At 53.0% G+C, this 25,298-nt stretch overlaps 1 protein-coding gene across 3 annotated transcripts in view; it reads left to right on the top strand.

Moving 5' to 3' along the window:
- PIEZO2 (piezo type mechanosensitive ion channel component 2) overlaps positions 1-25,298 on the top strand; it is a 283,354-nt gene that overhangs the window by 186,936 nt on the left and 71,120 nt on the right. For 2 of the 3 annotated variants that reach the window (XM_072949278.1, XM_072949279.1), the window contains exons 8-18: positions 592-754; positions 3,179-3,298; positions 6,305-6,343; positions 7,244-7,382; positions 8,298-8,440; positions 11,434-11,664; positions 14,827-14,950; positions 16,337-16,620; positions 17,971-18,119; positions 20,058-20,231; positions 22,537-22,578. In XM_072949278.1, the coding sequence (XP_072805379.1) occupies positions 592-754; positions 3,179-3,298; positions 6,305-6,343; positions 7,244-7,382; positions 8,298-8,440; positions 11,434-11,664; positions 14,827-14,950; positions 16,337-16,620; positions 17,971-18,119; positions 20,058-20,231; positions 22,537-22,578 (1,608 nt within the window). The remainder of the gene's footprint in view (positions 1-591; positions 755-3,178; positions 3,299-6,304; positions 6,344-7,243; positions 7,383-8,297; positions 8,441-11,433; positions 11,665-14,826; positions 14,951-16,336; positions 16,621-17,970; positions 18,120-20,057; positions 20,232-22,536; positions 22,579-25,298) is intronic. The other variant, XM_072949277.1, reaches the window with a different exon arrangement.

Raw genomic sequence — 25,298 nt, 5'->3', positions numbered from 1 at the left:
ATCAAATTGCCCATAAATAAAATCTGACAGAAACGTGTCTTACAGAAATCTAGTATCCGCTAGCTGGCTTTTACCGCTGAATCATAGAACTGTGTCCAGCTTTAGTATTTTCCCAGTAATACCGACGCTAACTGAGTGGCTAATGCAAAGCCTACCATAAGCAGTGCGTGCACACGTAGCAGGGCTGAGAGATCTGTCACTGCACACCCGGTGTCTAGGCAATGCAGGGCTTAAAGGGGCTGCATCGGTGTGTCACAACCTAGATTTCCGATAGGTGGGATTTAGCGTTCACTAGGAGTCTGAAGCAGTGAAAAGGCCACCCGGCTAACGTTGGCATGAATGTTACGCACACACCCTGGCACACGTGTGAGTGATGTAGAGAGCCACGTGTTGTGTGTGTGTTACGTGTGGACACACAGATACCGTGTGAAGGTGTAGCTGTTCACACAGGAGAGTGCTGAAGCTTTCAGGAGAGGACGGGTTAACCTGGAAGCAGCTCCGGAACGCGTCAGGGCAGGCTGTTCCTGTTCCCTTGATGGGGCACAGATCTGTGGTGCATCTTTTTAATATTTTTCTTTGTTTTTGAAACAGGCTGTTTGGTATCAAGTCGGTGATTCAGACAGACTGCTCCAGCACGTGGAAGATCATAGCAAACCCAGAGCTGTCCTGGTACCACCACGCCAACCCCATCGTCCTGCTGGTCATGTACTACACGCTGGCCACTCTGATCCGCATCTGGCTGCAGGAGCCCCTTGTAAGGGTCCACAGGTTTTCATGGTCTGCTCCGCAGAGTAGCCCGGGAAGTCCAGTGTAGCCGCTGACCGAGTGGCACTCTGCTCCAGAGTAACTCTAGCGCTCTCGTCGGGGTGTTTTGCTTCTAGAAAGAGCACTAAGCAAATGCAGCTGCTCCAGAGCAAAGACTAGCTTCCCTGGAGTGTCACCAGGGCTGCCAAGAGCGGTAGGCGGTGAAGGGATGGAAGGCTCGTTTGCACTGAGCCCTTACTAAGTGCCAGGCCAGCTGCAAGGCTGTTTGCATACATTATCTCATTCAGTCCCCTCTGTGACTCTGAAGACCAGGCGTCGTACCCATTTTAAAGATGAGGAGAATGAGGTTAGAGGGTACATCACACACTTACTGAACAATAGAAATCGGGTTCAAACCCACGTTTGGCCACAGCCTGTTGTCCAGGTGACTGGGGTCTCCTCAGTCCTCTGACCTCAAAGTCCTGCCGACGTGATGGGTGTGGCAGCCCTGGGGGTCCCCCGCGAAGCCTGGGGATCAGGATGTGCCCTTCAGCCCGCCGAGTCCCTTTGGGCTGTCAATGGGGTGTGGCCCTTTTGGGGACAGGGCCAGGGCGGGTTGTGGCCCGCGTTTTTCCCTTTCAGTGATGGAAAACTCCGGTCCCTTTAACTTCCCCTCGATGACCGTGAGCAGCTCCGCCGCCAGGCGGTCTCTGGGCACAGTGGTGTAGACAGTCCGGAGCCGCCCACTGGTTGGAAGCCACGTCTCGCCAGCGAGGCCTCACTTCCAGCTTTGGGCCCTGACGTGGCGCCGGCCTCCCCTCTTCCGTCTGTACATCCAGCTCCATCCACGCCTTCAGTCAGTAGCGGGTATTTCTCAGACATGGACCTGGGGCTGGGGGTCAAGCAGCGGCCCAGAGATGAGGCCCCACTAGGGGAGCATCACATTTTGCAGGAGAAAAAGCAGCCCCCCAAGAACCCGGGGCCCAGGTCAGTGCAGTGAGACCCTGAGGTGCCCGTCCATCCGCCCCGGTGGACGTGCCCCCTGCAGGGGTGGGGCCACCTGCCTCCCTCCCGTGTGAGTCCCCCTCCACTGCACAGGTGAGCATCCTTGTTCACAGGGGCCTCCGTGTGGCTCTTACTGGACCCACCGAGGGCAGTGGCCTGGTGACAGAATTCCTTAAGGGGTCATGAGGAACCCCAGTCATCTTGTTACTTTTTCCTCCAATTCCGTCCTAAAGTCCGAGTGTGCAGGTAAAACCCTGCCAAGTGCAACTGTGTTCACCTCCTCCACAAACACCCAGGGCACAGATGTGTACATTCACACAAAACTGTGTGCGAAAGAAATTACAGTATTTTCCAAGCAATGTCTTAACCAGCAGTAGTGGTCACTTCAAGGCCTTCTTTCCCCTTCGGATTCCAGGTGCCCGTGGCGCCCTCCCTGCCGTGTCAGGCGGGGCCTGTGCACCGGCGCTGCTGGGCTGACGCTCAGGGGGAGGCTGTCGCAGCCCCTCAGGGCCCAGAGACTCGGCTCCGTTAACTGCAGGCCCCCCAGCTCACAAGCCACTGTGTCCTCAGTGGGTGTGGAGAACAGGGTGTCCTTCGCATCGGCATCCACACTCAGGGTGCCTGCATCTGAAGTGGGGCCGGGGCGCAGGGCCTCCTCACTGATGGAGAACAGCTGGCTGGTCGTATCGCGGTTCCAGATGGCCTGGCACGTTTTACAAAAGATACGACTCCCGCGGTAAAAGTCTACGATACACGTCTGGGAGAGACAGAGGGAGAGGCAGGTGTCTGGAGGTACCGTAATACGCGGGCTCCCCCAGGGGGCTGGCGCTCCCCGCGGGGCTCCGTGTGCACCCTGGTCCCAGGGATCAGGCCGAAGACTTGGTCCCCTCCCTCTGCCCTTTCAGTGGGGCCGTGCTTGTGGGACACCATCCTCAGTCACCAAGCGCGTCCCTGTCCCCTCTCGGTCTCGTCTCTCCGGGACCCGGGGTCTGATTCACACCGGCGTCTCACTGTGTGCGTTAGCTGTGGTCTTGCTCAACGATGCGTGGAAGCTCGCGGTGATTCTGCCTTTAATATGTTACTTCTTAGTGAACGACTGCCCGTGGCTGGGTTACCCAGCTCAGTATGACTTCAGTGAGGTGTTTGCATGATTCCTCTCTGCTGCAGTTCAGAGTCCAGGCGGGGATGCTTGGTGACCTCACAGGAGAGCCTCTTCCTGCGCTGCGTGGGGCTTCCCAGGGATTGGGGGCGCGCGGTGCCGACGTGCTCAGCATTCACAGAGCAGCATCTTGGTCATTTGTCATACTGTCTGGACAAAGCCCCGCCTGTTGTGTACAGTGCAGGACAATTGCCTGGGGACAGACGACAAGCCCTCTCTGGGTCTCCTGGGCCGCGGGGCGAGCTGTCCTCTGGGTTTTCTGTGTCTCAGGTGCAGGAGGAGGGGACCAAGGAGGAGGCCGGAGCGCTGGCCTGCAGCCCGGGCCCCGTGACGGCCGAGAGGAGGAGGAGCCTGTGGTACGCCGCCCGCTACCCCACCGACGAGAGAAAGGTAAGCCTCGGGGAGGGGGTTCCCATCTGTCTCGTGCTTGTGTGACGTTGCTCGTCCCCAGCCGCGCGGTACCCGGTGCGGGCTCAGACGGCCCCAAGTATAGGAGCAGTTTGGTGAAGGCTCGGGGCCAGAGGCCCAGTCAGGCAGGGGAAGGCGGGGGTTTGCGGGGAAACAGCACGGGGGCCGTCAGGCCCGGGACGGCACCTTTTTCTATTTCAGGGCTTTCCACTCAAGTCTCTTAACCCTAAAAAGAAAGAATGTGCTTAATTTTTTAAGAAGTAGTAATTTTGTATTAGAAACAAACCAAAAAGTGAGGGAGCGTTCCGCTGGCCCCAGCGGCAAAGGACTTGGGGCTGAGACACGTGACAGAGACCTATCCCTCTCTGTCGAGGCAGCCACTGCAGTGACCGGCCACACAGCCCGCAGGGGACAGCGGCCCGTCTGGGGGGACGCTCAGAGGCGCCTCTCCCAGCCTCGGGGCCACAGTGTGGCTGCAGTGGCCCGAGCACAGCCAGGGCATTTGTAACCTGGTCACCACCTGTTCGCTTATGACTTTGAACCCCCAGCCCCGCCCAGTGCAGCACCGGCTTGTTCAGAGGCCCCCGGGACGTGGTGACGGCGGGTGCTCTCCTAGTCTCAGCCGGTGTCGGCACCTTGCTTCCTCACACGTTCAGGGTTGGGGACTGGATGCTCTGACTTCCTCGCTCAGAGCAGAGTTTCTCTGGGACGCATGGTCTTATGTGGTGCTCGATCGTCCTGGGCTGAGAACAGGGGCGACAAGGAATGAACTGCCTTAGGGAGCTGATAGCCACGTGGAGCAGAGGTGCCGCCCTGCAGCATCTGGGCTCCCGGGCCTCCCTCTCATCCCGCCACCTGCCAGGCAGTCCCGCCCGCTTCCCTCTGCAGGGATGTCACACAGACGGCACAATAGCTTCCAGAGCGCTGTCTGTGGTCCCCTGGGGATTCCTGAGGGCCTTCCCGGGACCCGAAGCTCAGAACGGCCTGTGTGATGACACTGAGGGCCTTCGCCCTTTGCCGTGCTAACACTTGCTCTGCTGGTACAGAAGCACGAGACAAGGCCGTGGCAGGACCCCCCGGCCCTGGTGGAGCCCTTGACGAACCAGAAATGGGCACTGCTTGTCTTAGCTCAACCTTGGGGCACATGCCTTGTTAATGTTCCGAGTTAGAAAAGAGGAGGCCCCTCTAAAGTGCCGACCTCGTGAGAAGCACGTGGCCGATTGTGAGAGGACGAAAGAAGAAAAGGGGAAAAAAAGACCTGCAAAAATGAATCTAAAACAATTAACAGAATGGAGCATGAGGGGAACCAGCTGCCATCCACCAAGCACCAGGTCTACATGGAAGAACAGGTGACTGACAGTTTGGGGTCATTTGGGCGTGAGCGTTTGACAGACAGCTACCTGAAAATAGACGAAGGGATGCGTCCCTTCAAGGCAAGGACCTGATGGCATTCGCTGCCGGTGACAAATGAGGACTTTGAAAATGGGAACTTTAGAAGACCGGTGCTTTGTGCAATGACCCGTGTGGGTGTTTGCAAGCACTGCATAGTCCCGGGGCCCGTCCCCAGCACGTGCTGTTACCACGTGTTCCGGGTGCAGGAGCCGCCGGGGGACTTGCTGTGACCGAGTGTGGAAGCGCCCTGGGGTGCGTTGAGACTCCGCAGTGCAGCTCACCTCCAGGTCACTGCCCCTTGTTGAGCCTGGGTAAGATCCAGGAAGAGGGGCCGCGTTGTCTGCAGGGCTCCTGAAACACTCCTTCCTTCTCCACCTGCGTACCAGGTGGAAGGGGCCGGCTGCCTTCTTCTGAGCCAGAGGCTAACAGATCCGTGAAGATGTAAACCGCCGCCACACTTCTCAGCGTTTTTAAAAAATAGAGCTATTTGGATAAAATTACCTGTGTTAGCAAGTATTTTTTAAATTTTTCATGAATTCATAAAGGAATATTTTTATTGAAGTATAGCCAGTTTACAATGTTCTGTCAGTTTCTGGTGGACAGTGTCACGTCTCAGTCATACATACACATACATGGATTCGTTTTCATATTCTTTTCCACCATGAGTTACTATAAGATATTGAATATAGTGCCCTGTGCTGTACAGTATGAATTTGCTGTTCATCTGTTTTATATATAATAGTATCTGCAAATCCTGAACTCCCAATTTATCCCTCCCTACCCCATTCCCCCCCCCCGCCCGGTAACCATAGTTTGTTTTCTGTGTCTGTGAGTCTGTTTCTGTTTTGTAAATAAGTTCATTTGTGTCTTTTTTTTTTTTTTAGATTCCACATGTAAGTGACACCATATGGTATTTTCACAAAGGAATACTTTTAAATGCCTCAATTTGAATTTCTAGCATGGTACCTGATAGGACCTGCATAAACGAAAACTCTTTGGGCCCCTCAGTGATTTTTAAGAATGTCAAGAACGAGTTCTGACCCAAAAAACGTGGGAGAACTTTAGCTCAGCCGATGCTTGTCACTGAGGGAAGCCCCAGCACCCGGCACTAACACAGCTAAAAGGCACCATCGTGTCGTAATTCTTTTGTTGTGGACAATATGTAAATCTTAACATGATCAAAACTAGCACTACAAATCAGATTTTCTTTACTATGAACTTTCTATGTCTTGTAAAATCAATAATTGAGAATTCTGCAGACGTCTCAAAGGGTCCTGGGAGTTTAGAGCAGGCAGCTTACGCTATTAGCAGAAAACACCTGAGGAACATGAGCGCCTTTTGGAGTCCTGTGGGTAACACCTCCTTCCCCACCAGTGTACGTCAGAAGCTGGACGTGCTTATGACAGACAGCAGTATCCAGCTCCACTGTTTGTCTTTGTGTCTTTGGCGCCGCAGGACTGTTGTGTGGGGCTTTCGGGCCACTGGCGGGACGTTGCATGGCAGCCCTAACACACTAGAGCGGGCGTGTGTGTGGGAAACTCCGCACAGTGCTTTCCGCTGACCTACTAACGTGCTGTCCTGCGTTGTCTTTTGCAGCTTTTATCCATGACTCAGGATGACTACAAACCATCTGATGTTAGTATACCCTTAGAATTATCGTTTCTGCGTGTGCAAGTGATGTACAGGTGACATCAGTGGAACTAGCCCCTCTGAGGACATGTTAATGGTCTATAAAATGTCCATATGTTTTGGAATAATGTTTTTGCAGAAATTATATCTGGTTTATTGCTGTTAAAACACTGACTCATATAACATGAGCTCAAGTATAAACATATAAAATGTACTTAAAGTTTTAAAAAGCCACGTTGGAGGGTGTATTTAAAGGCATTTTGCTCTGCAGATATGCCTGTTCCACGAGTCAGAGAGGAAGGCTGCACGCCTGGGGACACGCACGTGTATACTGCGTGTGTACGTTCACACGTATATGCATAAATCAAACATCGTAAAGCCAGAGAGACAGAGGAGGCAAAAAACCAAGAAATCGCACTTAGTGTCCCACATGCAGCATCAGGCAGAGCCCCGTGGGGGTGCCTGGAGCCGGAAGCTTTGCTGAGTCCTGGGGAGCCGCCCTGGGAGGGGGCGGGGCCGGGGGTGTGGGGCAGCGGCGTTCCGGGCCAGGGCCCGGGAGAGCGCCTTACGGCTGGAGGGACGGTCGGGAGGGGGGCCCGGAGGGCTGAGGGGGAGGGGAGGCCAGTGCGGGTGGTGGGGCCCGCGGCCTCTCGGGGCTCACGCCGGGTGCTGCGGGCGGGGCGGGGGGGCAGCGGGCCTGCGGCAGGGTCGCGCCTGCATCGTGCTGAGCAGATTTGAAGGGGGGTGAGCAGGACTGCCTGGCGAGGGGGCAGGAATGCTCACACCCCAGCTTTCCGTCGCCTCTGCACTGCCCGGTCTGCCCACCTGGTGGGGGCCGGGCGGGGGTGTCCGCGCGGGAACCGGAGCTGCTGTCACAGCGCGCCCTTGCTCCGCCTCCCCCGGCAGGGCCTGCTGGTGACCGTGAACGGCAACCCCGTGGACTACCACAGCATCCACCCCAGCCTGCCCCTGGAGAACGGCCCCGCCAAGGCCGACCTGTACTCCACGCCGCAGTACCGCTGGGAGCCCGCCGCCGCCGCCGCCGGTAAGGAGCCGGGAGCTTCCCTCCCGCGCGAGCTGCGCGCCTCCGCCTGCGCTCGTCTTCGCTGGATTGCGCTGCTTGCTTTCTGGGAGGGGCGCTGCTTCCTTCCATGGGCACTACGACCAAGCTCATTTCCCTTAACTTCTGCCTGCGTCACCCCGACACCTGGCTTTGCGTGTCCTGTCCTTGGGCACGTTAGACAAGCGGGCTAGTCGGGGTGAACTTTGAAGAGTAAAAGGCCAAAATCGGTCTAAACCACGTCAGGTTGTCGAGAGTGTTAGACGTCTGCGCGCATGTGTGTTTTGGCCCTTCTGTGATTGGATTTCACCGTCACCCGCAGCAGGTGTGCTGGCTAGTGAATGAACGTCAGCAGAAAGTTCTTTTCGTCTGATTCAAAAACCGAGAGGCTTGAAGCTTGGACGATGCCTTCCTGCCTCTTCTCTCGCTGCCTGTTACGAGAGGCAGCAGACTGGTGGCCAGGAGTGGAGCTCTTCCTCTCACATTTGGTTTTTGGGGCCTGCGTGGCATTTTGTTTAAAAAAAAGTGTAAATACTAACCAACATTATAAAAGCTGCCGCGCTGACCTAGAGACGGAAGTTTCTGGAATCTCGTGAGGCCTGTGAATGTGTGGCAGCACCAGCCCCTTGCTCCTCGAGTATCCTGTCCGCGAGAACTCAGTCCAGGAGAGAGTCCCACGGGGCGGGAACTCCCGGGGGTGGGGACCACTGGGACCCTCCCCGTCCCCGTGCCGGGTCCCCTTCCACTTGCTGATTCTGCTTGAACGCCAAGGGCCTCTGCTGATTGGAAATGATCTCTGATGGCTTAAATCAAACCACACGTGTGCTGCACTGCCTGGGATGTTTCTGCGAAATTCACACATTTGCATAATTTTTTTTGTAAAATAATCTGTTCCTCTAGAAAAGGAGGAAGAGGATCAGAAAGAAGAATTTGAGGAGGAGAGGAGCCATGAGGAAAAAAGGAGTGTTAAAGTCCATGCCATGGTCACTGTGTTCCAGTTCATCATGAAACAAAGTTACATCTGTGCCCTCATTGCCATGATGGTACGAGCCGCGCGGTGCCTGCTGGGGGGTGGGGGGTGCTCATGCCCCGCGGCCCCAGCCCCACCGTCTTCTCCCCACGGGCACAGACTTCTTAGTCTTTCCAGCGTCTTGGCAGAGAATGGTCGCTTATGTTAAATTTTCATGGGATCGTTACATCATAGGTTTCAAAGTCCCATCCTCCCCTCCTAAGCCTCTGTTTAAATATTAATACCTTCCCCTCAAGTAGGCCTATCAAGTCAGGTTGTCCCCTATGTTGTCATTGTAAGCGGACATCCTGGTAGTTTTTCCAGGTGGCACTGAAGGTGCTCAAGATTAATACAGGTCACTTCTGTTTCTTTCAGGTAATGAGGGTTCTAATCACATCTTAGAGGCAAGTGAGACTTTATGCTATTTTAGCTGCGATAAACATTTCCCAGTCTAAGCGTCAGGCACCAGGGTCCCCAAGAGCACCTGTGACCCTGAGTTCTCAGCTTACACGAGCTTCTGCTCACCTCCAGGGACAGCCTCCATCTCCAGCAGCACAGCTTCAGAACCTGTCCTTGGGCCCATAGACAGGATATAAAAGGGGGCCAGTCTCTATCCTTCCTCAAAACAAATTGTCCAGGGAAACTGAATTCATTTTTGAGAAACCTGACGTTTATTTAACGTAAACATCTTCAAATTCTGTAGCCAATGGTGAGATCCCGTGGACACTTTTAATGGTAAAACATGAAAATATCCTATAATTCTAGGGGGAACACCCAAGTGCAGCTTACCCAGGCACTCAGTCCAGATGTCTCCCTGGTAAACCCGCGTGGACCTCAGATTAGCTTCTGCAGAGACCACGGCCACAGCCGGGAGGGGTGGGAACCACAAAGCTCCTCGAAATTAAAGATGGCCCTTTGGAGACCGCAAACTCTGCTCTCTGAAGAGTATCAATTCTGTGCTCTCTGGGTAACTTCTTGACATTTTCTATACGTCAATCCCTAATTTAAACCACACCGAAACTCTGCAAAACATCAAATCATTCTGATTCTAAACACAAGAGAATATACGTTTCTTCTTCTGTCTCTCAAAATAAGCCAGATAAGTTTGCTCCTTTTTTGTAAAGAAGCAGAGCTTTAAAAAAGAAAACTTGGAAAACACATTCAGTTACTTAGAAAAAGGTCTATTGTAAAAACAACACAGGAAGCATATCTTTCATTGAAGACCTGCCCTTGCCTGCTGCTATTTCTGTCTCTTTTTTTAACGGAGCCACGATATTAGTGTTTGAAAAGTACCTGTGTTCCGTGGAAGCTCCCTCGTGGCAGCAAACTTTTAATCACAGACAGGCAGAGCAGTCCTGAGGAGCCGGGTCTGTTAGAACGATAGATGCCTTTATTCAACATCACAAGGGACGAATGTACTAAACCATCAGATGATCCCAAAACTGAACGTAGAAAAGGACATAATGCAAATTCTACCCCCAGCAACTGAAGGCGACTTAAGCATGAAAATGGAGGAGGGTTGAACGAAGTCCTCATAATTTGTCTTTCTCCCTCTTTTGCCCTCATTGTCCCAAACAAGACTAGCGTACGGTGGGGGGGGTGGAATCTGCTGCAGGAATCAGAATCTCTGTGGAAATCCCTTTCCTCAGTCACACACACAAAAATGGCAAAGTCATGTCGGAACTTCGTACTGGGATAAATCCATTCAATGTTACTGACCTTTGATAACACTATTTCCCAGGAATCATATTTTCATGACAATAATTGAGACTTGATACTAGTGGTCAGTCACTCACTTAATTTTAATAAAAGCAATTCTGATTTCCAGTTTATAATGACCGTATGTTTTCACCAACAGTTTTAAATAACTCTGCGCTTAAAAAGCTAGCTGTGCTCTAGGGCAGATTTGCAGGGTGCCTCGAGGAAGTGTGAGTTTGTTCTGTGCTGTTTTTATTCACTTATCTGATGTATTCCATCGCTTGTCTACCCGCCAGAAACAACAGAGTTGTAAGACGTATCGGACTTCACAGCTCACTCTTGGTACTTATGACAGTCAGGATTATGACTGGTTTCAAGTAACCCCAAATACAACTAGAAAACATTTTAAAGGTCTCGTCACAAAACATTCGGTGTCCGAGGTCTTGGTAGGAGAGGACGGACTTCCCGAGGATAGCGATGCGCAGGCGCCCGACGTGGCAGCCGGCTCCGGGAGCCGCCCTCTGGGGCGCGCTGTGGGTCCACGGAAGCTTAGTGTGAGGGCGAGGCGTGTCCTTTGGCTTTCTAGTCCTGCCCCTTAGAGGACAGAGGCCGGGCTGGCCTCGCCCTTAACGTGGCTTTATTGTTTGGGGTGTGCAGACACCTAACACTCAGCTTCCTCCTGGGAATTTTCGGATTTTCATCATGTCTGTCTTCTTGGATGGTCTGTAAAGGGTGATCCCCGCAGCCAGCTTGTCTGTGGCCCTGGTGATCCCCATGGTTCCGTTTCTCAGCCCAGCTTCAGCCGACTTACCCAGCACCCACCCCCCTCAAAAGAACAGCCACCCCAGGGAGGGTAGAACTCCGTGGTAGAGTGTGTGCCTAGCATGCGCAAGGTTGCGGGTTCAGTCCCCAGCACCTCCGTTGAAAATAAGTAAACAAATAAACCTAATTACCTCCCCCCTAAAAATTTTTAAAAATTAAAAAAAAGAAAAGCTGACCGCACGCCAGTTTGGAAGAATAAGGGAGAAAGCCTGGTCACCTTTAGTCGTGCGCAGCAGGGTCAGTAGGAAGCCGCGTGGGGCTGGGGAGCAAGGCTGTGGAATGAAGACCCCCTTGCCTGACCATCTTCCCTGCAGGAAGGCGAAGAGCACGGTCCTCTCCCGGAAGCGGTGTCCCCTCCTCTCCCGGCCCCAGCCACAGCTGGGGTGTCTCCCCGTGACTCTCCCTCCCTGGTGTGACTCTCGCTGACCTGTTCCTTTGAGGTGACTTCTGGGTCCCACGGGCAGGGTCTGTGCATGACCACTGCCGCCTTCCCGGCTTCCCCCCCAGGCCTGGAGCATCACCTACCACAGCTGGCTGACCTTCGTGCTACTCATCTGGTCCTGCACCCTGTGGATGATTCGCAACAGGAGGAAGTATGCCATGATCAGCTCCCCGTTCATGGTCGTCTACGGAAACCTGCTGCTGGTCCTGCAGTACATATGGAGCTTTGAACTTCCTGAAATTAAAAAGGTCCCAGGATTTTTAGAAAAGAAAGAGCCAGGAGAACTTGCCTCGAAGGTAAGTGAATAGGAAGACAAGAAAACAAAGCATTCAGAGAAAACCACAAAATAATCAAATCAAAATAATCACATCTGAGCAAAAATGTACAATAATAGGTTCCAAACATCCGCCGCTCTGCAAAGATGAATAGATATGAACTGTAAGTAGTGCTCTATGTGGCTGAGAGAGGTCTGTGATTTACATGCAGAGAGCGTCACACCGTGCTTCTAGGCTTTATTTTAAAATGACGGTGCTTTCCACTCAAAGGACAAAATATAGTTTACGTTATTTTCAGCATAAATTATGGTATAGTAGAAATTAAAAGGGAAATAGAAAAATACAATGTGAGGGGATAGAAGACTTCGGGGGATGGATATCAGTTTGAACAAGAGGCTGAACACATCGCTGTTACAGTTAAGCGTTATTAGGGAAAACATTTTTTTCCTACAATCGTGTCTGAAAAAAACATTGTTAGCAGCAAAAATTGAGTATGACGCTTGCTTTCTCTTTCGCCTGCTGGGTACACAGGGCGCCTTCATCTGCAGCCAGAAAGCTGGTCCTCTTTCACTAGTTTATTGTCAGGGTCCGTGTTAACAGTTTCCTTTAGAAGGCTGGGTGCCCCAACTCCGCTGTCTGTTTTGTGAGCAGTGGCAGACCCTAAACACACCTTTCCTGGTGTGGATGCCTTTGGGTTAAGCCAGTAGAAGCAGTCGGCGTGAATACCGGCAGTACCAAAGGAGCCTTGAAAACCTTCGTCCTCCAGGCAGAGGGAAAATTAGTGTCTCTGAAAGAGGCATCATTTGCATCACGTGCGGTCCACCTTTCCTGGGAGCAACCACCTTTTCTACAGGTTGGCAGACACCCCGTATCCCAGGCAGTCGGGTGTGACGGGGGCGCTGAACAGACCTGGCCAAGGGCTGATCCCTATAATGGTGTTCTGGTGGAGGCTCTTGGGGCACAGGGAGAGCTTCTGACAGGTGAATGCTAATGCCTGAGGTTAGATCCTCATCCTCTGTGTTCATGGACCCTGGCCGCTTCATTCATTTATTCATATGAAAATCCCATGCCTCCCCCACTCCCACTTTCTCTCCCAAACTATACTCGGTGCTGAAAGTTCTGCATCAGACTCTTGCTCACGAGTCACCTGCTCTGACACGCCTTCCTTCCACCTCTCCGTCTTAAACACACACACACACACACACACACAAAACTGCTAAGTTCATCTGTTTCTACACGAGAAATTGAAAACCTCATACTTTTGACTGTGTAAATCCATGACTCAGAACATCAGTGAGACATTTAAACACGCATGCTAACTAGCTAGTTGAAGGACCTTCTGTCTAATCTAAAATTAACAATTCTTTGGGGAGGAAACATTTTAGATTTTGAAGAGGGGAGTAATTAGGTTTACTTATTTATTTTTAGAGGAGGCACTGGAGATTGAACCTAGAGGAAACATTTTAGGAGAAATACATTTGCTACATGTAAAAAAAAATTGTAGGGAAATTGGAGTCTGCACTTACATGTTCAGGTGCTCAGGAACTAAAAAAAGGTACAAGGCTTTGCATTGTGATAGCAGCAAACTCGAAGCTGATACAATCTCTAGCACGGTGACGTCTGTCAGGGCACATTATTAAACACCCGCTGTTTGCAGAGTGCTGGGTGGGCCACTGGAATAGAAAGTGAGAGAAAGAAAGAGTGTGGCCCAGGTCCTCGGGGTCTGAACACGTCCAGCAGGGCCAGACTCAGCAGCCCGGCAGCACCCTTCCGCCTCCCGGGGCACCTCCTTTCTGGTTCCATCAGGTCGTAGTCAGCTGCTGCCTTCAAAGCCTGGCTTTTAACCCACTGTCCCTGGGAAAGATGTCCTGTCCACCCCAAGTTACTCCTAAGCTCTATAAACATGCTAGAAGCAGCATTTTCCACCCAAATTGCAGCTACAGTTCAATTTGTCGTGGCTTCCAGAAGTTTAATCCCAGGTTTCCGGAAGTCTGAGCCCTTTGGTTCTTGACTGAGCGTGTTTCCAGGACTTACTGGCACTGGTTCACATTGAAGGGAAACAGCTAATGGACATTTATGGGTAGTATAGTGGGCAGTTACTCAAAATGAAAATGACCCGTCTGTGAGTCTGTTTATTTTTCCATTTCTTTGGCAAATATTTTTTGAAATCATACTGTGGACCACAGTGAGATACCGCTTCACACTCGCTAGGATGGCCTGAATCAAAAAGACAGACAGTCAGAAATGTCAGTGAGGAAATCAAGAAACTGGAGGGGCGCACGTGCTGGTGGGGAAATAAAAGTGGTGGAAAACAGCTCGTCAGTTGCTCAGAACGTTAACCTAAAGTTACCGTAAGACTCAGCAGTTCCACTGCTAGGTGTGCGTACCAACGAGCACAGAAAACAAGTCCAGACAAAAAAATTGTGCTTGTAACAGCCAAAAAAGTCCCGAACGCGCATCAGCTGGTGAGTAGATAAGTATTCTCTGCATGCAATGGAATCTTACTTGGCAATAAGAAGGAATGGAGCAGCAGTCATGCTATGACACGGGTAAACCTTGGGAACATTATACCAAGTGACATAAACCCCGAATGAAAGAATGCATATTACATAATTCTATTTCTACTAAGTGTCCAGACTAGGCAATCTGTAGAAACAAGAAGTGCGTTAGTGGTTGTGTGGGGCTGGGGCTGGGGTGGTGAGGAAAGAGGGTGACTGCTATGGGCCTTCTTTTTGGGAGGATGAAAATATCCTAAAATTGATTGCAGTGATGGTTGCACAACTATGTGGTGAATATGCAAAAAACCACTGACGTGTACCCTGCAAATGGGTGAGTAGTATGGTATGTGAATTCTACCTTAATAAATCTAGGGGAAAAAAAAAGCTGCTGTGTGCCAGATCCTATATTCCCTGAAGAACAAAGCTCCCTGAAGTCATTAAGTTTTTTTCCCCGGGGCCGCGCAGGTGCTGAAGGAACCCCTGGCACCGGAGGGCATGTGGCGTCCTCGGGAAGGAGATTTAAAAGCTGGGGACTTTGAGCTGTAGTCACGGGGGTGGCTGACTCGAACTCAGAGAGAAAGGTTGGCTGTGCTCCCACTGAAAGGTGGAGAAGGCGTCGTGACTGAGGAAGTACCCTCACACTGCGGATGGGTGAATGCATGTCTTGCTAATTCTCCGCTTTCAGATACTTTTCACCATCACCTTCTGGCTCCTGCTCAGGCAGCATCTCACAGAGCAGAAAGCTCTCCGAGAAAAGGAAGCTCTTTTGTCTGAAGTCAAAATCGGAAGCCAGGAAAGTGAAGAAAAAGGTAACTGGCATGTGCGGTGTGTGACTGAGGTAAGGGCCCCTGGGACATGGCGGCACCTCTGTGCTCTGCCCCAGGGAAGCCAGGCACTACGTGAGCAGATAGACGAGGTTCCTGGTGCTGAGTTCCCGCACACAGGGCGTCTGCAGGAGCTTCCCACTTAGGGAAGCTCAGAGATGTTCACTGGGTTCTCCAGGGTCAGGCTGCAGTGAGGGTTAGGACCAAGAAACGGACCCACATCTCCTCCTCTTCCAAAACAACTCAACCGCAAAGTCGGAAAAGAAGGTGATGTCTTGGTGATCACCTCTGGAGTTTGAGACCTGCTGCGTGGGTAGTGCTCATCCCTGCCCCGATACACCGATGAATACAGTGTTACGTTTGTGAAACGGCTTGGAGGCCATTAGTGGGGTAGGCAGACTTCTCTCAGAAGAGGAGGCTGTAAATGCAGAAGCCGGGCTGGTGCCTTTACGAGGAACCCAGTAAGGATGAGAAAGCCAGCACAGACCAGCTCATCTTTTCCTCATAGTTTCTCTTTGAGGCCCACATGTGGAGTTGTTTTTTAGCCACTAAAATCTGCAAGGTTTACATCTTGACTGTTTGAGTTTGGACGTCTCTAGGACCAGAGGGATTCAGTTCACCAGGTACTTTATGTGAAGAATAGGCCATGTAAGACCAAGAGCTGCTCTGACCCCTCACCTCCCTTGCGTTCCCCTCACTCTGGGAACTCCTGGTCACGTCAATAAATTATTCAAATTGGAGGTCACCTTGGGAACACGAAGACGAGTCCTCCGTGTTAGCATATTTTGAAGGAAGACCAAATACGCTTTTAATTGCAATGCACAAAACTGTTTGAGCCTCAGTTAAATTACAGTGACTCTTCAAACCTAATTTAAATCAAGCCGTATTTGGCTTTAACTCTTACCCGTTTAGTTCTTTCAAAGCAGGCTTTTCGGTCAAGATCGTCACCATCAACCCAGATTCAGCAAAACATGGCCAGGAGCGTCCAGAGCCGTGTGACTGTCAGAATTTGAAGCTGATGTCGTAGTTTTCATTTGTGTTGTTTGTTGCTGTGTATCTTTCTACGTCCCGCGGTCCTGCAGTCATTGCGGCTGTCATCGCGTATCGGAGGTGAAGTGGGTGTTACAGGAAGATTAGTGTAGCAATATTACCAGGTGTCTTTCTTTGAAACTCTGATTCAGGACAGCTAGGGAAACTGACTATGCTGAGTTAGGTGAATTCTGCCTGGGGCGGGAGAACACTCTGAATGACCCAGATCGCGCAGTGACGCGTCCGACACACGCTCAGTGTCACACCCACGTCACACCCGGTCAGCGGGAGGTTCGGTTCGGGGGACTGGCTCGGTTTCACGGCACCATCTTCTGTTTTAAGATGAGGAACACGACGTCCAGGTGGAAGGGGAGGCCCAGCAGAAGGTGGAGGAAGAGGAAACGAAGGAGGAGAAGCAGGAGAGAAGGCAGGAGGAGGAAGAGGAGGAGGAGGAAGGCGGCCAGGACGTCATGAACGTGCTGGGGAACCTGGTGGTGGCCGTGTTCATCAAGTACTGGATCTACGTCTGTGGCGGGATGTTCTTCTTTGTCAGCTTCGAGGGCAAAATCGTGATGTACAAAATCATCTACATGGTGCTGTTCCTGTTCTGTGTGGCCCTGTATCAGGTGGGTGGGCGGTGGCCCTCTGTCTTTCGGTCCTCACATCTGTCCAGCAGTGTGCCTGAGCTTCCTCTGATGGGGTCCTGTTACCAGAATCTCGTGAACGTGTCATCTGTGATCTGTTTTCCTTCCTGGGGGCAGGTGTGGTGCTTAGGTTTATTAATTAATTAATGTTTTTAATGGAGGGACTGGGGGTTGAACCCAGGACGTGTGCGCACTAAGCAGGGCTCTGCCCCCGAGCGGCGCCCTCCCCCTTCGTGAACGTGTCACCTGACATAGTTGATGAGACCGAGCATCACCCACCAGGGGTCCTAAAATGAGACATGGCTGTGTTCCACCCGTTCACTCTTTTAAAATGCCAGGTTCTTAAAAAGTCAGAAAAAAAAAAAGTTGTCTTTCAAAAATTAACAAAAGAAGCCTATATAGCTGGATTGTATTTTTGAATAATAATTTAAGAACAGTAGCTGAATGATCGAAAACACTGCATGGTGCTCAGTCCATTTGTATTTTGGACTTTGGAATCAGAAAGCCAATGTGTGTGTGTGTGTGTGTGTGTGTGTGTGTGTGTGTGTGCGCGCGCGCGCGCGCGCGCGCGAACATGTGTATAATGCGACAAGTGCTGCAGTTTGCATGAACTAGAATTTATAAAACGTTAAATTAAAACAAGTTAGCCGCTGCACAGCTTCCATTTTAACTGAGATGGAAGGGAACCTGGTGATAAAAACAGATGTGACAGTGAAGTGTCCTTGCAGACAACCAAAGGAACAGATAGACCAACTATGAGAAAGAGAGTGTTACACGTGGAGGTGAAAGTGTCACAGCTGAAGTCAATAAAGTTCCGAAATACTTTCTGAAATTCCGGGTAGATGGTCTCTCGTGAAAATCCACGGGCTTGTGGTCAAGAGGGATGTCTCCCGTGTCCTCGGTTTCACCTTTGTAGTCACACGGCATGAATTTCAAAAAGGAGGCTGTTCCCCCGGCAAGACCCATGTGGCAGCAGCTGCCACCGTACATCCTGAAAGCCCCGTAGGCCAGGGATCACCGGGGCCTTACATATACGGTTACTTCACCCTCCGAATGGCTGTAAAGTAAGTACCCTCAAGGAAGGCACCAGCTCGGGGTGGTCCAGCAGCTTTGCCCAAAGACACAGTTAACAGCTGCTGGGAGAAACCGGTTCCAGTCCGCGTCCACCCACATCCACGAGGAACAGAACCTCCAAAACCAGAAGTGAACTTGACCTTGTTTTCAAACATTTGTAGGTAGAATCCCCCATCTTCCTTGAGGAAGCTGGATATTTTTGTGAGTCTTCAATAAGCAATTTTTTTTCTAACTTGTTTTTCAACATCTGATCCACAGGTGCACTATGAGTGGTGGAGGCGAATCCTGAAATATTTTTGGATGTCCGTGGTTATCTACACGATGCTGGTGCTTATTTTTATATACACGTATCAGTTTGAAAACTTCCCAGGCCTGTGGCAAAACATGACTGGATTGAAAAAAGAAAAGTAAGCAGTTGTGGTGTTCCGCGGGGCGGAAAGTGACGAACAGGGGGAACCATGGATGCGTGTTGTTCACAACGTCTTTACGGGAGGTTTTAGTGGAGCACGGTGTTGCCTCGGTCTGCCAGCCTCTCCAGGGCAGGACTCACGTCCTGGCCGTCTGGGGTCTCCTACCTGACCCTGAGCTCTTGGCGCACAGCAGGTGCTCAGTAAGACTCGGCTGAAAAGGGAGCCTTCAGCCTCCTGTTAAGGAAGTGGCCTTGTCTGGTGTCAGTTCCGTGTGTGTCCCACGAGTGTTAGGGGCCGGGTCCCTGCAGCCCTGCCTTGTGTGCTCCTCGCCGGCGCCCAGTTCTTCGTCCACAGGCTCGTAATGGAGAGCAGGGGCCTCTCCTCACGGGCGCGGCCGGCGCTGAGATTCTGAGGAGTAGTCGGTGCCGGAGAAAAGTGCCAGTGGACTGGTGGTGGTGAAGCTTGTCCTGTGCATGAAGCAGATGGGACTCCAGCTTTTTCTGATTTGCTTCTGTCAGTTTGTGAGATTTGTTTAGGAATCCAGCCAGAGCTGGGCACAGAGCCGAATGCCCAGAGGTGGTTGAGAGGAAAGCTTAAAAGGAAGGTCCCCCGGTCCCCCTTGTAAGGAGACTCACACGTCTTTCACATCAATTCAGCAAATGAGTCTTGAATGCCCCCCGTGGGCCGGACGCTGTTCTTCACCCAAGGATGCAATCAGAAGCAAGACAGACAGTCTAAGCCCCATGGAGTTTATATTCTAGGAGAGAAGACCAAAAGACCAACCGAAAAAAAAAAACCCAATTCATGTACAAAGAAATCACTGTGATGCGTCTGTGAAGGAAACAGAAACAGGCCAGGTCGTGAACAGTGAGAGGACATGACCTGTGTAGATGGAGTGGTCAGGGCAGGCTTCCCAGAGGAGGTGGGGCATCATTTAAACTCCACCTGAATAAGGAGGAGCTTGTCTTTAGAAAAGTGCGGAATTTGGGAGCTGGAAATGAAAGAACATTCCAGAAAAAGGAAATAGCAAATGCAAAGGCCCTGGGGCAGGCCAGAGCCTGGCAAGGGAAGCGTAGAGAGGGAAGAGGTGGGAGGGGCCCGCCAGGCACCCAGAAGTGCATGGCTTATAGGCAGTGGCATTTTGAAAAGTCTTTGAAGAACTCTTGCCTGGCTGAGGGAACAGTGACGAGTGGGGAGGCAGGAGTCGACACAAGACTGGTCAGCAGGGGTCCTGTGAGAGAAGGCGGTGCTTCACCTAGAACAGGAGGGCCGAGACAGAAGCCAGAGGGGGCAGATTCAGAGATGAGGTTACAGGAAACATGAGTGGTGGAGCCACAAAGGCAAGCGAAGCACCCAGGGAGACGTCCTGACCTCGGCATCTCACACGAGGTAGACGGCTGTACCAGGGCAGCCAGCGTGGGGGCAGCGCAGCTGTCTTAGGAAACCAGGGAAATGGAGAAGACTCTCCTGAAGACACTCAGTGTGAGACCCTGAGGGACAGCCAGTTTCCAGCAGGCGTTTGTGTAGCGGAGTCCCCAGGAGAAACCCAAGCCGTAACTGCACGTTTGCGTCGTGGGTGTGAAGGTGGAGCAAGCATCCCCGGGTGGGGTGAGGTGACGAGGCGGGGGAATCAGCTAGAGGAGAGACTCCCCGCTGAGCCCGGGCCCGTCAGCACCCAGGGTCCGGCCGAGAAGGAGGAGCTGGAGGGGGAAGGGGCAAGCAGGGCAGCGTGGGGTGGTCCCAGAGGACGGCAGGCGGGAGTCCGCAAGGACGGAGAAGCAGCCACCGACGCTGCCCTGTCCAGGGTGGGTTAGCTGCGCTGGAGGGGACAAAGCCACCCTGGGCTGAGGGTGGCCGGGGGATGACAGCCACAGTGAGGGGGGTGTCTTCATCCACTAAGAAAGCTTCTTGCTCTTTGTCTTGCTTTGCTCGCAGGCTGGAGGACCTCGGCCTGAAGCAGTTCACGGTAGCGGAACTCTTCACCCGCATCTTCATCCCCACCTCCTTCCTGCTGGTCTGCATCTTGCACCTGCACTACTTCCACGACCGCTTCCTGGAGCTCACGGACCTGAAGTCCATCCCCAGCAAGGAAGACAGCGCCGTCTACAGGTGAGCCCGCGCAGGGGCACCTGCCTCTCACTGCCTGGCAGGTAACGAGTAATCTAACTTAGCGCCTCAGCCCTGAACTTGCCATGAGCATGCGTGGGGGGAAAATGGGGGAAGGTGTGGGACACTCGATGGCACGTTCTGAGGCAAGTGGCAGTGGTTTCTGGTGGTTAGCGCGGCGGCCTTGACTGCCGTGCGAGCTGGTTTCCGAGCAGCCGTGCAGACTCAGATTCTTCAGGGGTGGTGATGTGCGTTTTGCGTCCAGGCTGGTGATTGATTTGAGAACAGTTATAGAATCCGGCTCACTCAGAGGATGAGTTTTCTGCCGCCCTAGCAGCCAGTCACCAGCCCTGTGAGTGAGAGCTCACTGCAGAATCTCCTTGCATTTTGGAAGGGAAGGGCCTCGGCTGAAGGCAGACACTCCTCCGTCTGCTAGTAACTGGAATAACACGTAAGGGAAGAACGTGAAGGCAGCGTTTTCTTTCACCAGCCCCTGTGATTGCCTTCTCGTCACTAAATACACATGGTTTACAGGTGGCAGACGGGCCATCGCTCTCCCTGGCCTGCGTGTTGAAGCCACAGTGGGGATCACTCGGCCCTCCGTCGGCCCACCGTGGGGATGCACGAGTGCCCGTCTAGCGAGCGCTAATGCTGGCTTTCCTCTCTGCTTCACACGACAGCCAGCGAGTCGGCTCCTGGGAAAACCCTTGTGAAGCGAATAAGGGAGTGTCCTATGCCAGCGCCCTTAGCTTACGTGGACTCCCCAGACTCATTTCCCAAGGGGAAAAAAGTGTGCATCCAAAGAAGATGAAGTAGCATTTCATCACGCACCGTTCCCGAGAGAGCGAGCTGTCAGCGCTTTGCCCGGGTCGGGAGGGGACTGTGGGAGGACGAGCTTGCCCAGCAGAGCTCCCTGTGAGGACACAGGACGCTACTGGGGGAGGAGGGTTCTGGAGGAGGAGGACTGCTCACGTTAAGGCCCGGACCCCGTCTCCCACACTGCTCCAGCCCGTGTCCCCCGGGCTGGGCCGGAGACGGAGGGACGGCGGAGGGTGCCGCGGTCTGAGCACCCCTTGACGGTGACCTCCCCAGGAAGACATAAAGGACCAGGCAAGAGTGGGCGTCGGCCTTCCGGACGGCCTAGGACCGCGGGGCTTCATTTCCGGTTCTGTGGAAGTCAGTTTGCTAGTAGCTCAGGGAGCTGGAGGGACTCGCTCAAGGCCCGTGTTGTGGGATTTCCTGCAAGGTTCTAACATAAAAGTCCACAAAGCTTCAACCTGGAACGTCTGACCCATGCCCCGTCTTTTCAGGGAATCTTCCTCTTGTAGTTAGTCCTTTTCTTGCTAGTAGCTTCCACCTGATGGTGTTTTTATTCCCAAGAACCCCAGTAAATGACGGCATTCAAGTCAAAATGGTGCAGAGAGAGGGAGATTTTCAGAGTTGGGATCGACTGTCCTCTCTGCCTTCTCTGTTCTCGCCTCCTTCATAGCTGCTTCCCCAAAAGAGGCTCCCAAGTCGGGAGGAACCGATGCGCTTCATGCCTCACGCAGACCCCGGTGCCGCGGTCCCTGTGACTAGCCGGCCGCGCGCTCCCTGCTCTGTGCGTCCCGGGCGCTCCGTGGGGGGGGGGGGGGCGTGGCAGCTGCGTCCGAAGCAGTTTACTGCGTTCAGCCCTTCAGAGTGAAAGAAGCGCTGCGGCGACGCTTCAGGCTACACCGATTCACTTACAAACTGAGAGAGTATCTGTGGGATTCTTACGTGACACGGCCTTAGTAACAAGGCCCCAGCTGTCTGTGGCTTATTTAAATGCCCACCGCTGCACTTCGTCCAGACTGGGTTTCATGCATGACTCTGATGCGTGCAGAAGCAGAATGACTTTTTTTTAACCTCAGTTTTAGAAAAACCTAAGAAAACAAAGTGTTGAATCTGGATACTTAAGAGGATTTTATTTTATTTTATTTTATTTTTGCTGCTGGGGGAGGTGTGGGAATGAATCGTTGAGGTTGTGTTTCACGGGACCCACGTCCTCTGAACATTTAAGCCGTGAGGGTGTCTGAGGGCGTGTGAGCCGGGGAGGGGGGTGTCGACAGAGAGGCGTGGGACTGTCAAGCACTTTCCTGACTCTGTCTGATGTCGTGTCACTGCTGAACCTCGCTGCCGGGGACTCTCGGGGGCAGGGATGTGTTGATGACGCCGTGCTGCCGAGCTGGCAGGACGCAGCCAGCCCGTGCTCTCTGGCTAACCGTCTCCTCTTTCTCTCTCCCTCCTGTCCCCCGCTGCCACCCTGTGCTTCCGTGTCTACGCGCAGCCATGCCAAAGTCAGCGGGCGCGTGTATCTAATAATCAGTAGGTGGGTACCTCAGTGTTTCCTCTCTTGCTTGCTTGCTTTTTTAATGGTCTCTTGGTGTGTTAAACCCTTGACTGTTCTGTAAATGAAAAACCGTGTCGTCAGATAGTGGACATGCTCTCCAGGTATGCTCATGGGTGTATTTTGCAAGCCAAACTATTCAGTGTTGGGGCCAAATGGTGCCGCCCAGGGGTCTCGGAGGCTGCCGGGGGTCTTGAGCTGGCGCTTGGCCTCTGGTCGTGGTTCAGTCGTGTGTCCTACTAATGCATCCTTGGGTAGAACCAGCCCCAGGCTGGCCTGAGGGCTCCTCTCCCTCCTGAAGACATAATTGAGAGCTCAGCTCAAGACCCAGCTCCCCCGCAAAGACCGCCGACTGCCCGCTGGACCTCGGCTGCCCTCCCTCTGGTGCCCGGAGCACCGACTCCGACACCGGCCTCCCAGCCTCCTCCCCTGCTTGTCCCACCCCCCCTGCCAGAGACCCCCACCGCTCAGGCCTGGAGTCCCCGTAGGATCCACCCCGGGGTCCACATCTCACCGATCCTGGGGACCTAACCATCAGCCGACCCCCAGCAGCTGTGCTTAGTGGAGGCACTGGGGGTGGAGCCCAGGGCCTCATGGGTGCTAAGCGTGCTCTTCCCCATGAGCTGCGCCCGCCCCGTCAGGAGCTGCTTCCCGAATGAAGTGGTAACAGCCATGACAATCTATGGCTAAGAGGATGTTAACACATACAACTTATTCAAATGCACCTCTACTCGAAAGAGCCACGTACTGAAGGGCGGCGTGTGACGGACAGCACCGGGTCCCGCTGCAGAGAAGGCAAAGCCCGCGCTGCCGTGGACACCCGGCACCCGGCAGGAGAGACGCGTGCGGGGCGCCACACACACAGAGCAGGGCTGTCCCCGAGCGCCCTGGGAGCGCGCAGAAAGGGTCCCCTGGGGTCTGACTTGCCGAAAGCCTTCTTACTCTGTTAAGTAGGCGCTTAGAACGTCCACTCTGACAGTGCACGTCGTCAGTAGCAAAGGCGGTGATGCAGGCAACAGAAGCATGTGTTCTGCGACAAATCCAGGTCACAGAATCACATTTTGAGAGATTCCTTGGCTGTCTCTTCCGTTCTGTTTTCTCTCTAGTAAACTCCCGAGGCTGACGACCAGATAGCGAACCGTAGGAGGCAGACCTTCTAGCAGGAAGTGTCAAAACTTAGTGCGTCCGTGCGACCTCTAAACAAGAAGAGTGAGCACTGGCCAGTTCCCTTTGGGTCAGTTTTGCTGACAGTGTGGGAGAGAAAAGTCAGCCTCGGGCTTTCCGCTGTTGGGCAGAGAAATAAGGTAGAGACTCTGGCTAGAAAGGTCGAGCAGCTGTAGAAATCCCATCCCTCTAAGCCTGAGGAACCACACACTCTGTCTCCCTCCCTCTGCGTTTCTCATAACGTGTTTACCATGTGCTCTAAGAGCAGGTGGCTGGGGCACCAAAGAGGGCAGGAGTCGGTCTGATGGGTCCGGACGACAGGGGCTGCCACACTCAGCCCCCAGATCCGCGGGTCCTGCATCCATGGACTCAGCCAACTACAGGTAGAAAATATTGGAGAAACAAAAAAATTTCAGAAAGCTCCCAAGAGCCAAACTTGAATTTGCTGTGTGCAAGCTACTACAGGAGGGCGGGTGATGTCAGTGACCCAGAGAGGATGCACAGTGTAGACGAGGGTGTGGGATGTCAGTGACCAGAGAGGATGCACAGTGTAGACGAGGGCGTGGGATGTCAGTGACCCAGAGAGGATGCACAGTGTAGACGAGGGCGTTCGATGTCAGTGACCAGAGAGGATGCACAGTGTAGACGAGGGCGTGGGATATCAGTGACCCAGAGAGGATGCACAGTGTAGACGAGGGCGTTCGATGTCAGTGACCAGAGAGGATGCACAGTGTAGACGAGGGTGTGGGATGTCAGTGACCAGAGAGGATGCACAGTGTAGACGAGGGTGTGGGATGTCAGTGACCCAGAGAGGATGCGCAGTGTAGACGAGGGCGTGTGATGTCAGTGACCAGAGAGGATGCACAGTGTAGATGAGGGTGTGTGATGTCAGTGACCAGAGAAGATGCACAGTGTAGACGAGGGCGTGGGATGTCAGTGACCCAGAGAGGATGCACAGTGTAGATGAGGGCGTGGGATGTCAGTGACCAAAGAGGATTCACAGTGTAGACGAGGGCGTGGGATGTCAGTGACCCAGAGAGGATGCGCAGTGTAGACGAGGGCGTGGGATGTCAGTGACCCAGAGAGGATGCGCAGTGTAGACGAGGGCGTGGGATGTCAGTGACCCAGAGAGGATGCGCAGTGTAGACGAGGGCGTGGGATGTCAGTGACCAGAGAGGATGCACAGTGTAGACGAGGGTGTGGGATGTCAGTGACCCAGAGAGGATGCGCAGTGTAGATGAGGGCGTGGGATGTCAGTGACCCAGAGAGGATGCGCAGTGTAGACGAGGGCGTGGGATGTCAGTGACCCAGAGAGGATGCACAGTGTAGACGAGGGCGTGGGATGTCAGTGACCCAGAGAGGATGCGCAGTGTAGACGAGGGCGTGGGATATCAGTGACCCAGAGAGGATGCACAGTGTAGACGAGGGTGTGGGATGTCAGTGACCCAGAGAGGATGCGCAGTGTAGACGAGGGCGTGGGATATCAGTGACCCAGAGAGGATGCACAGTGTAGACGAGGGCGTTCGATGTCAGTGACC

The sequence above is a fragment of the Vicugna pacos genome, chromosome 24 (genome assembly GCF_048564905.1).
Source record: "Vicugna pacos chromosome 24, VicPac4, whole genome shotgun sequence".
NCBI lineage: Eukaryota > Metazoa > Chordata > Mammalia > Artiodactyla > Camelidae > Vicugna > Vicugna pacos.
The sequence above is the reverse complement of the archived record's forward strand: the minus strand, read 5'-3'. Positions and strand labels throughout refer to the sequence as shown.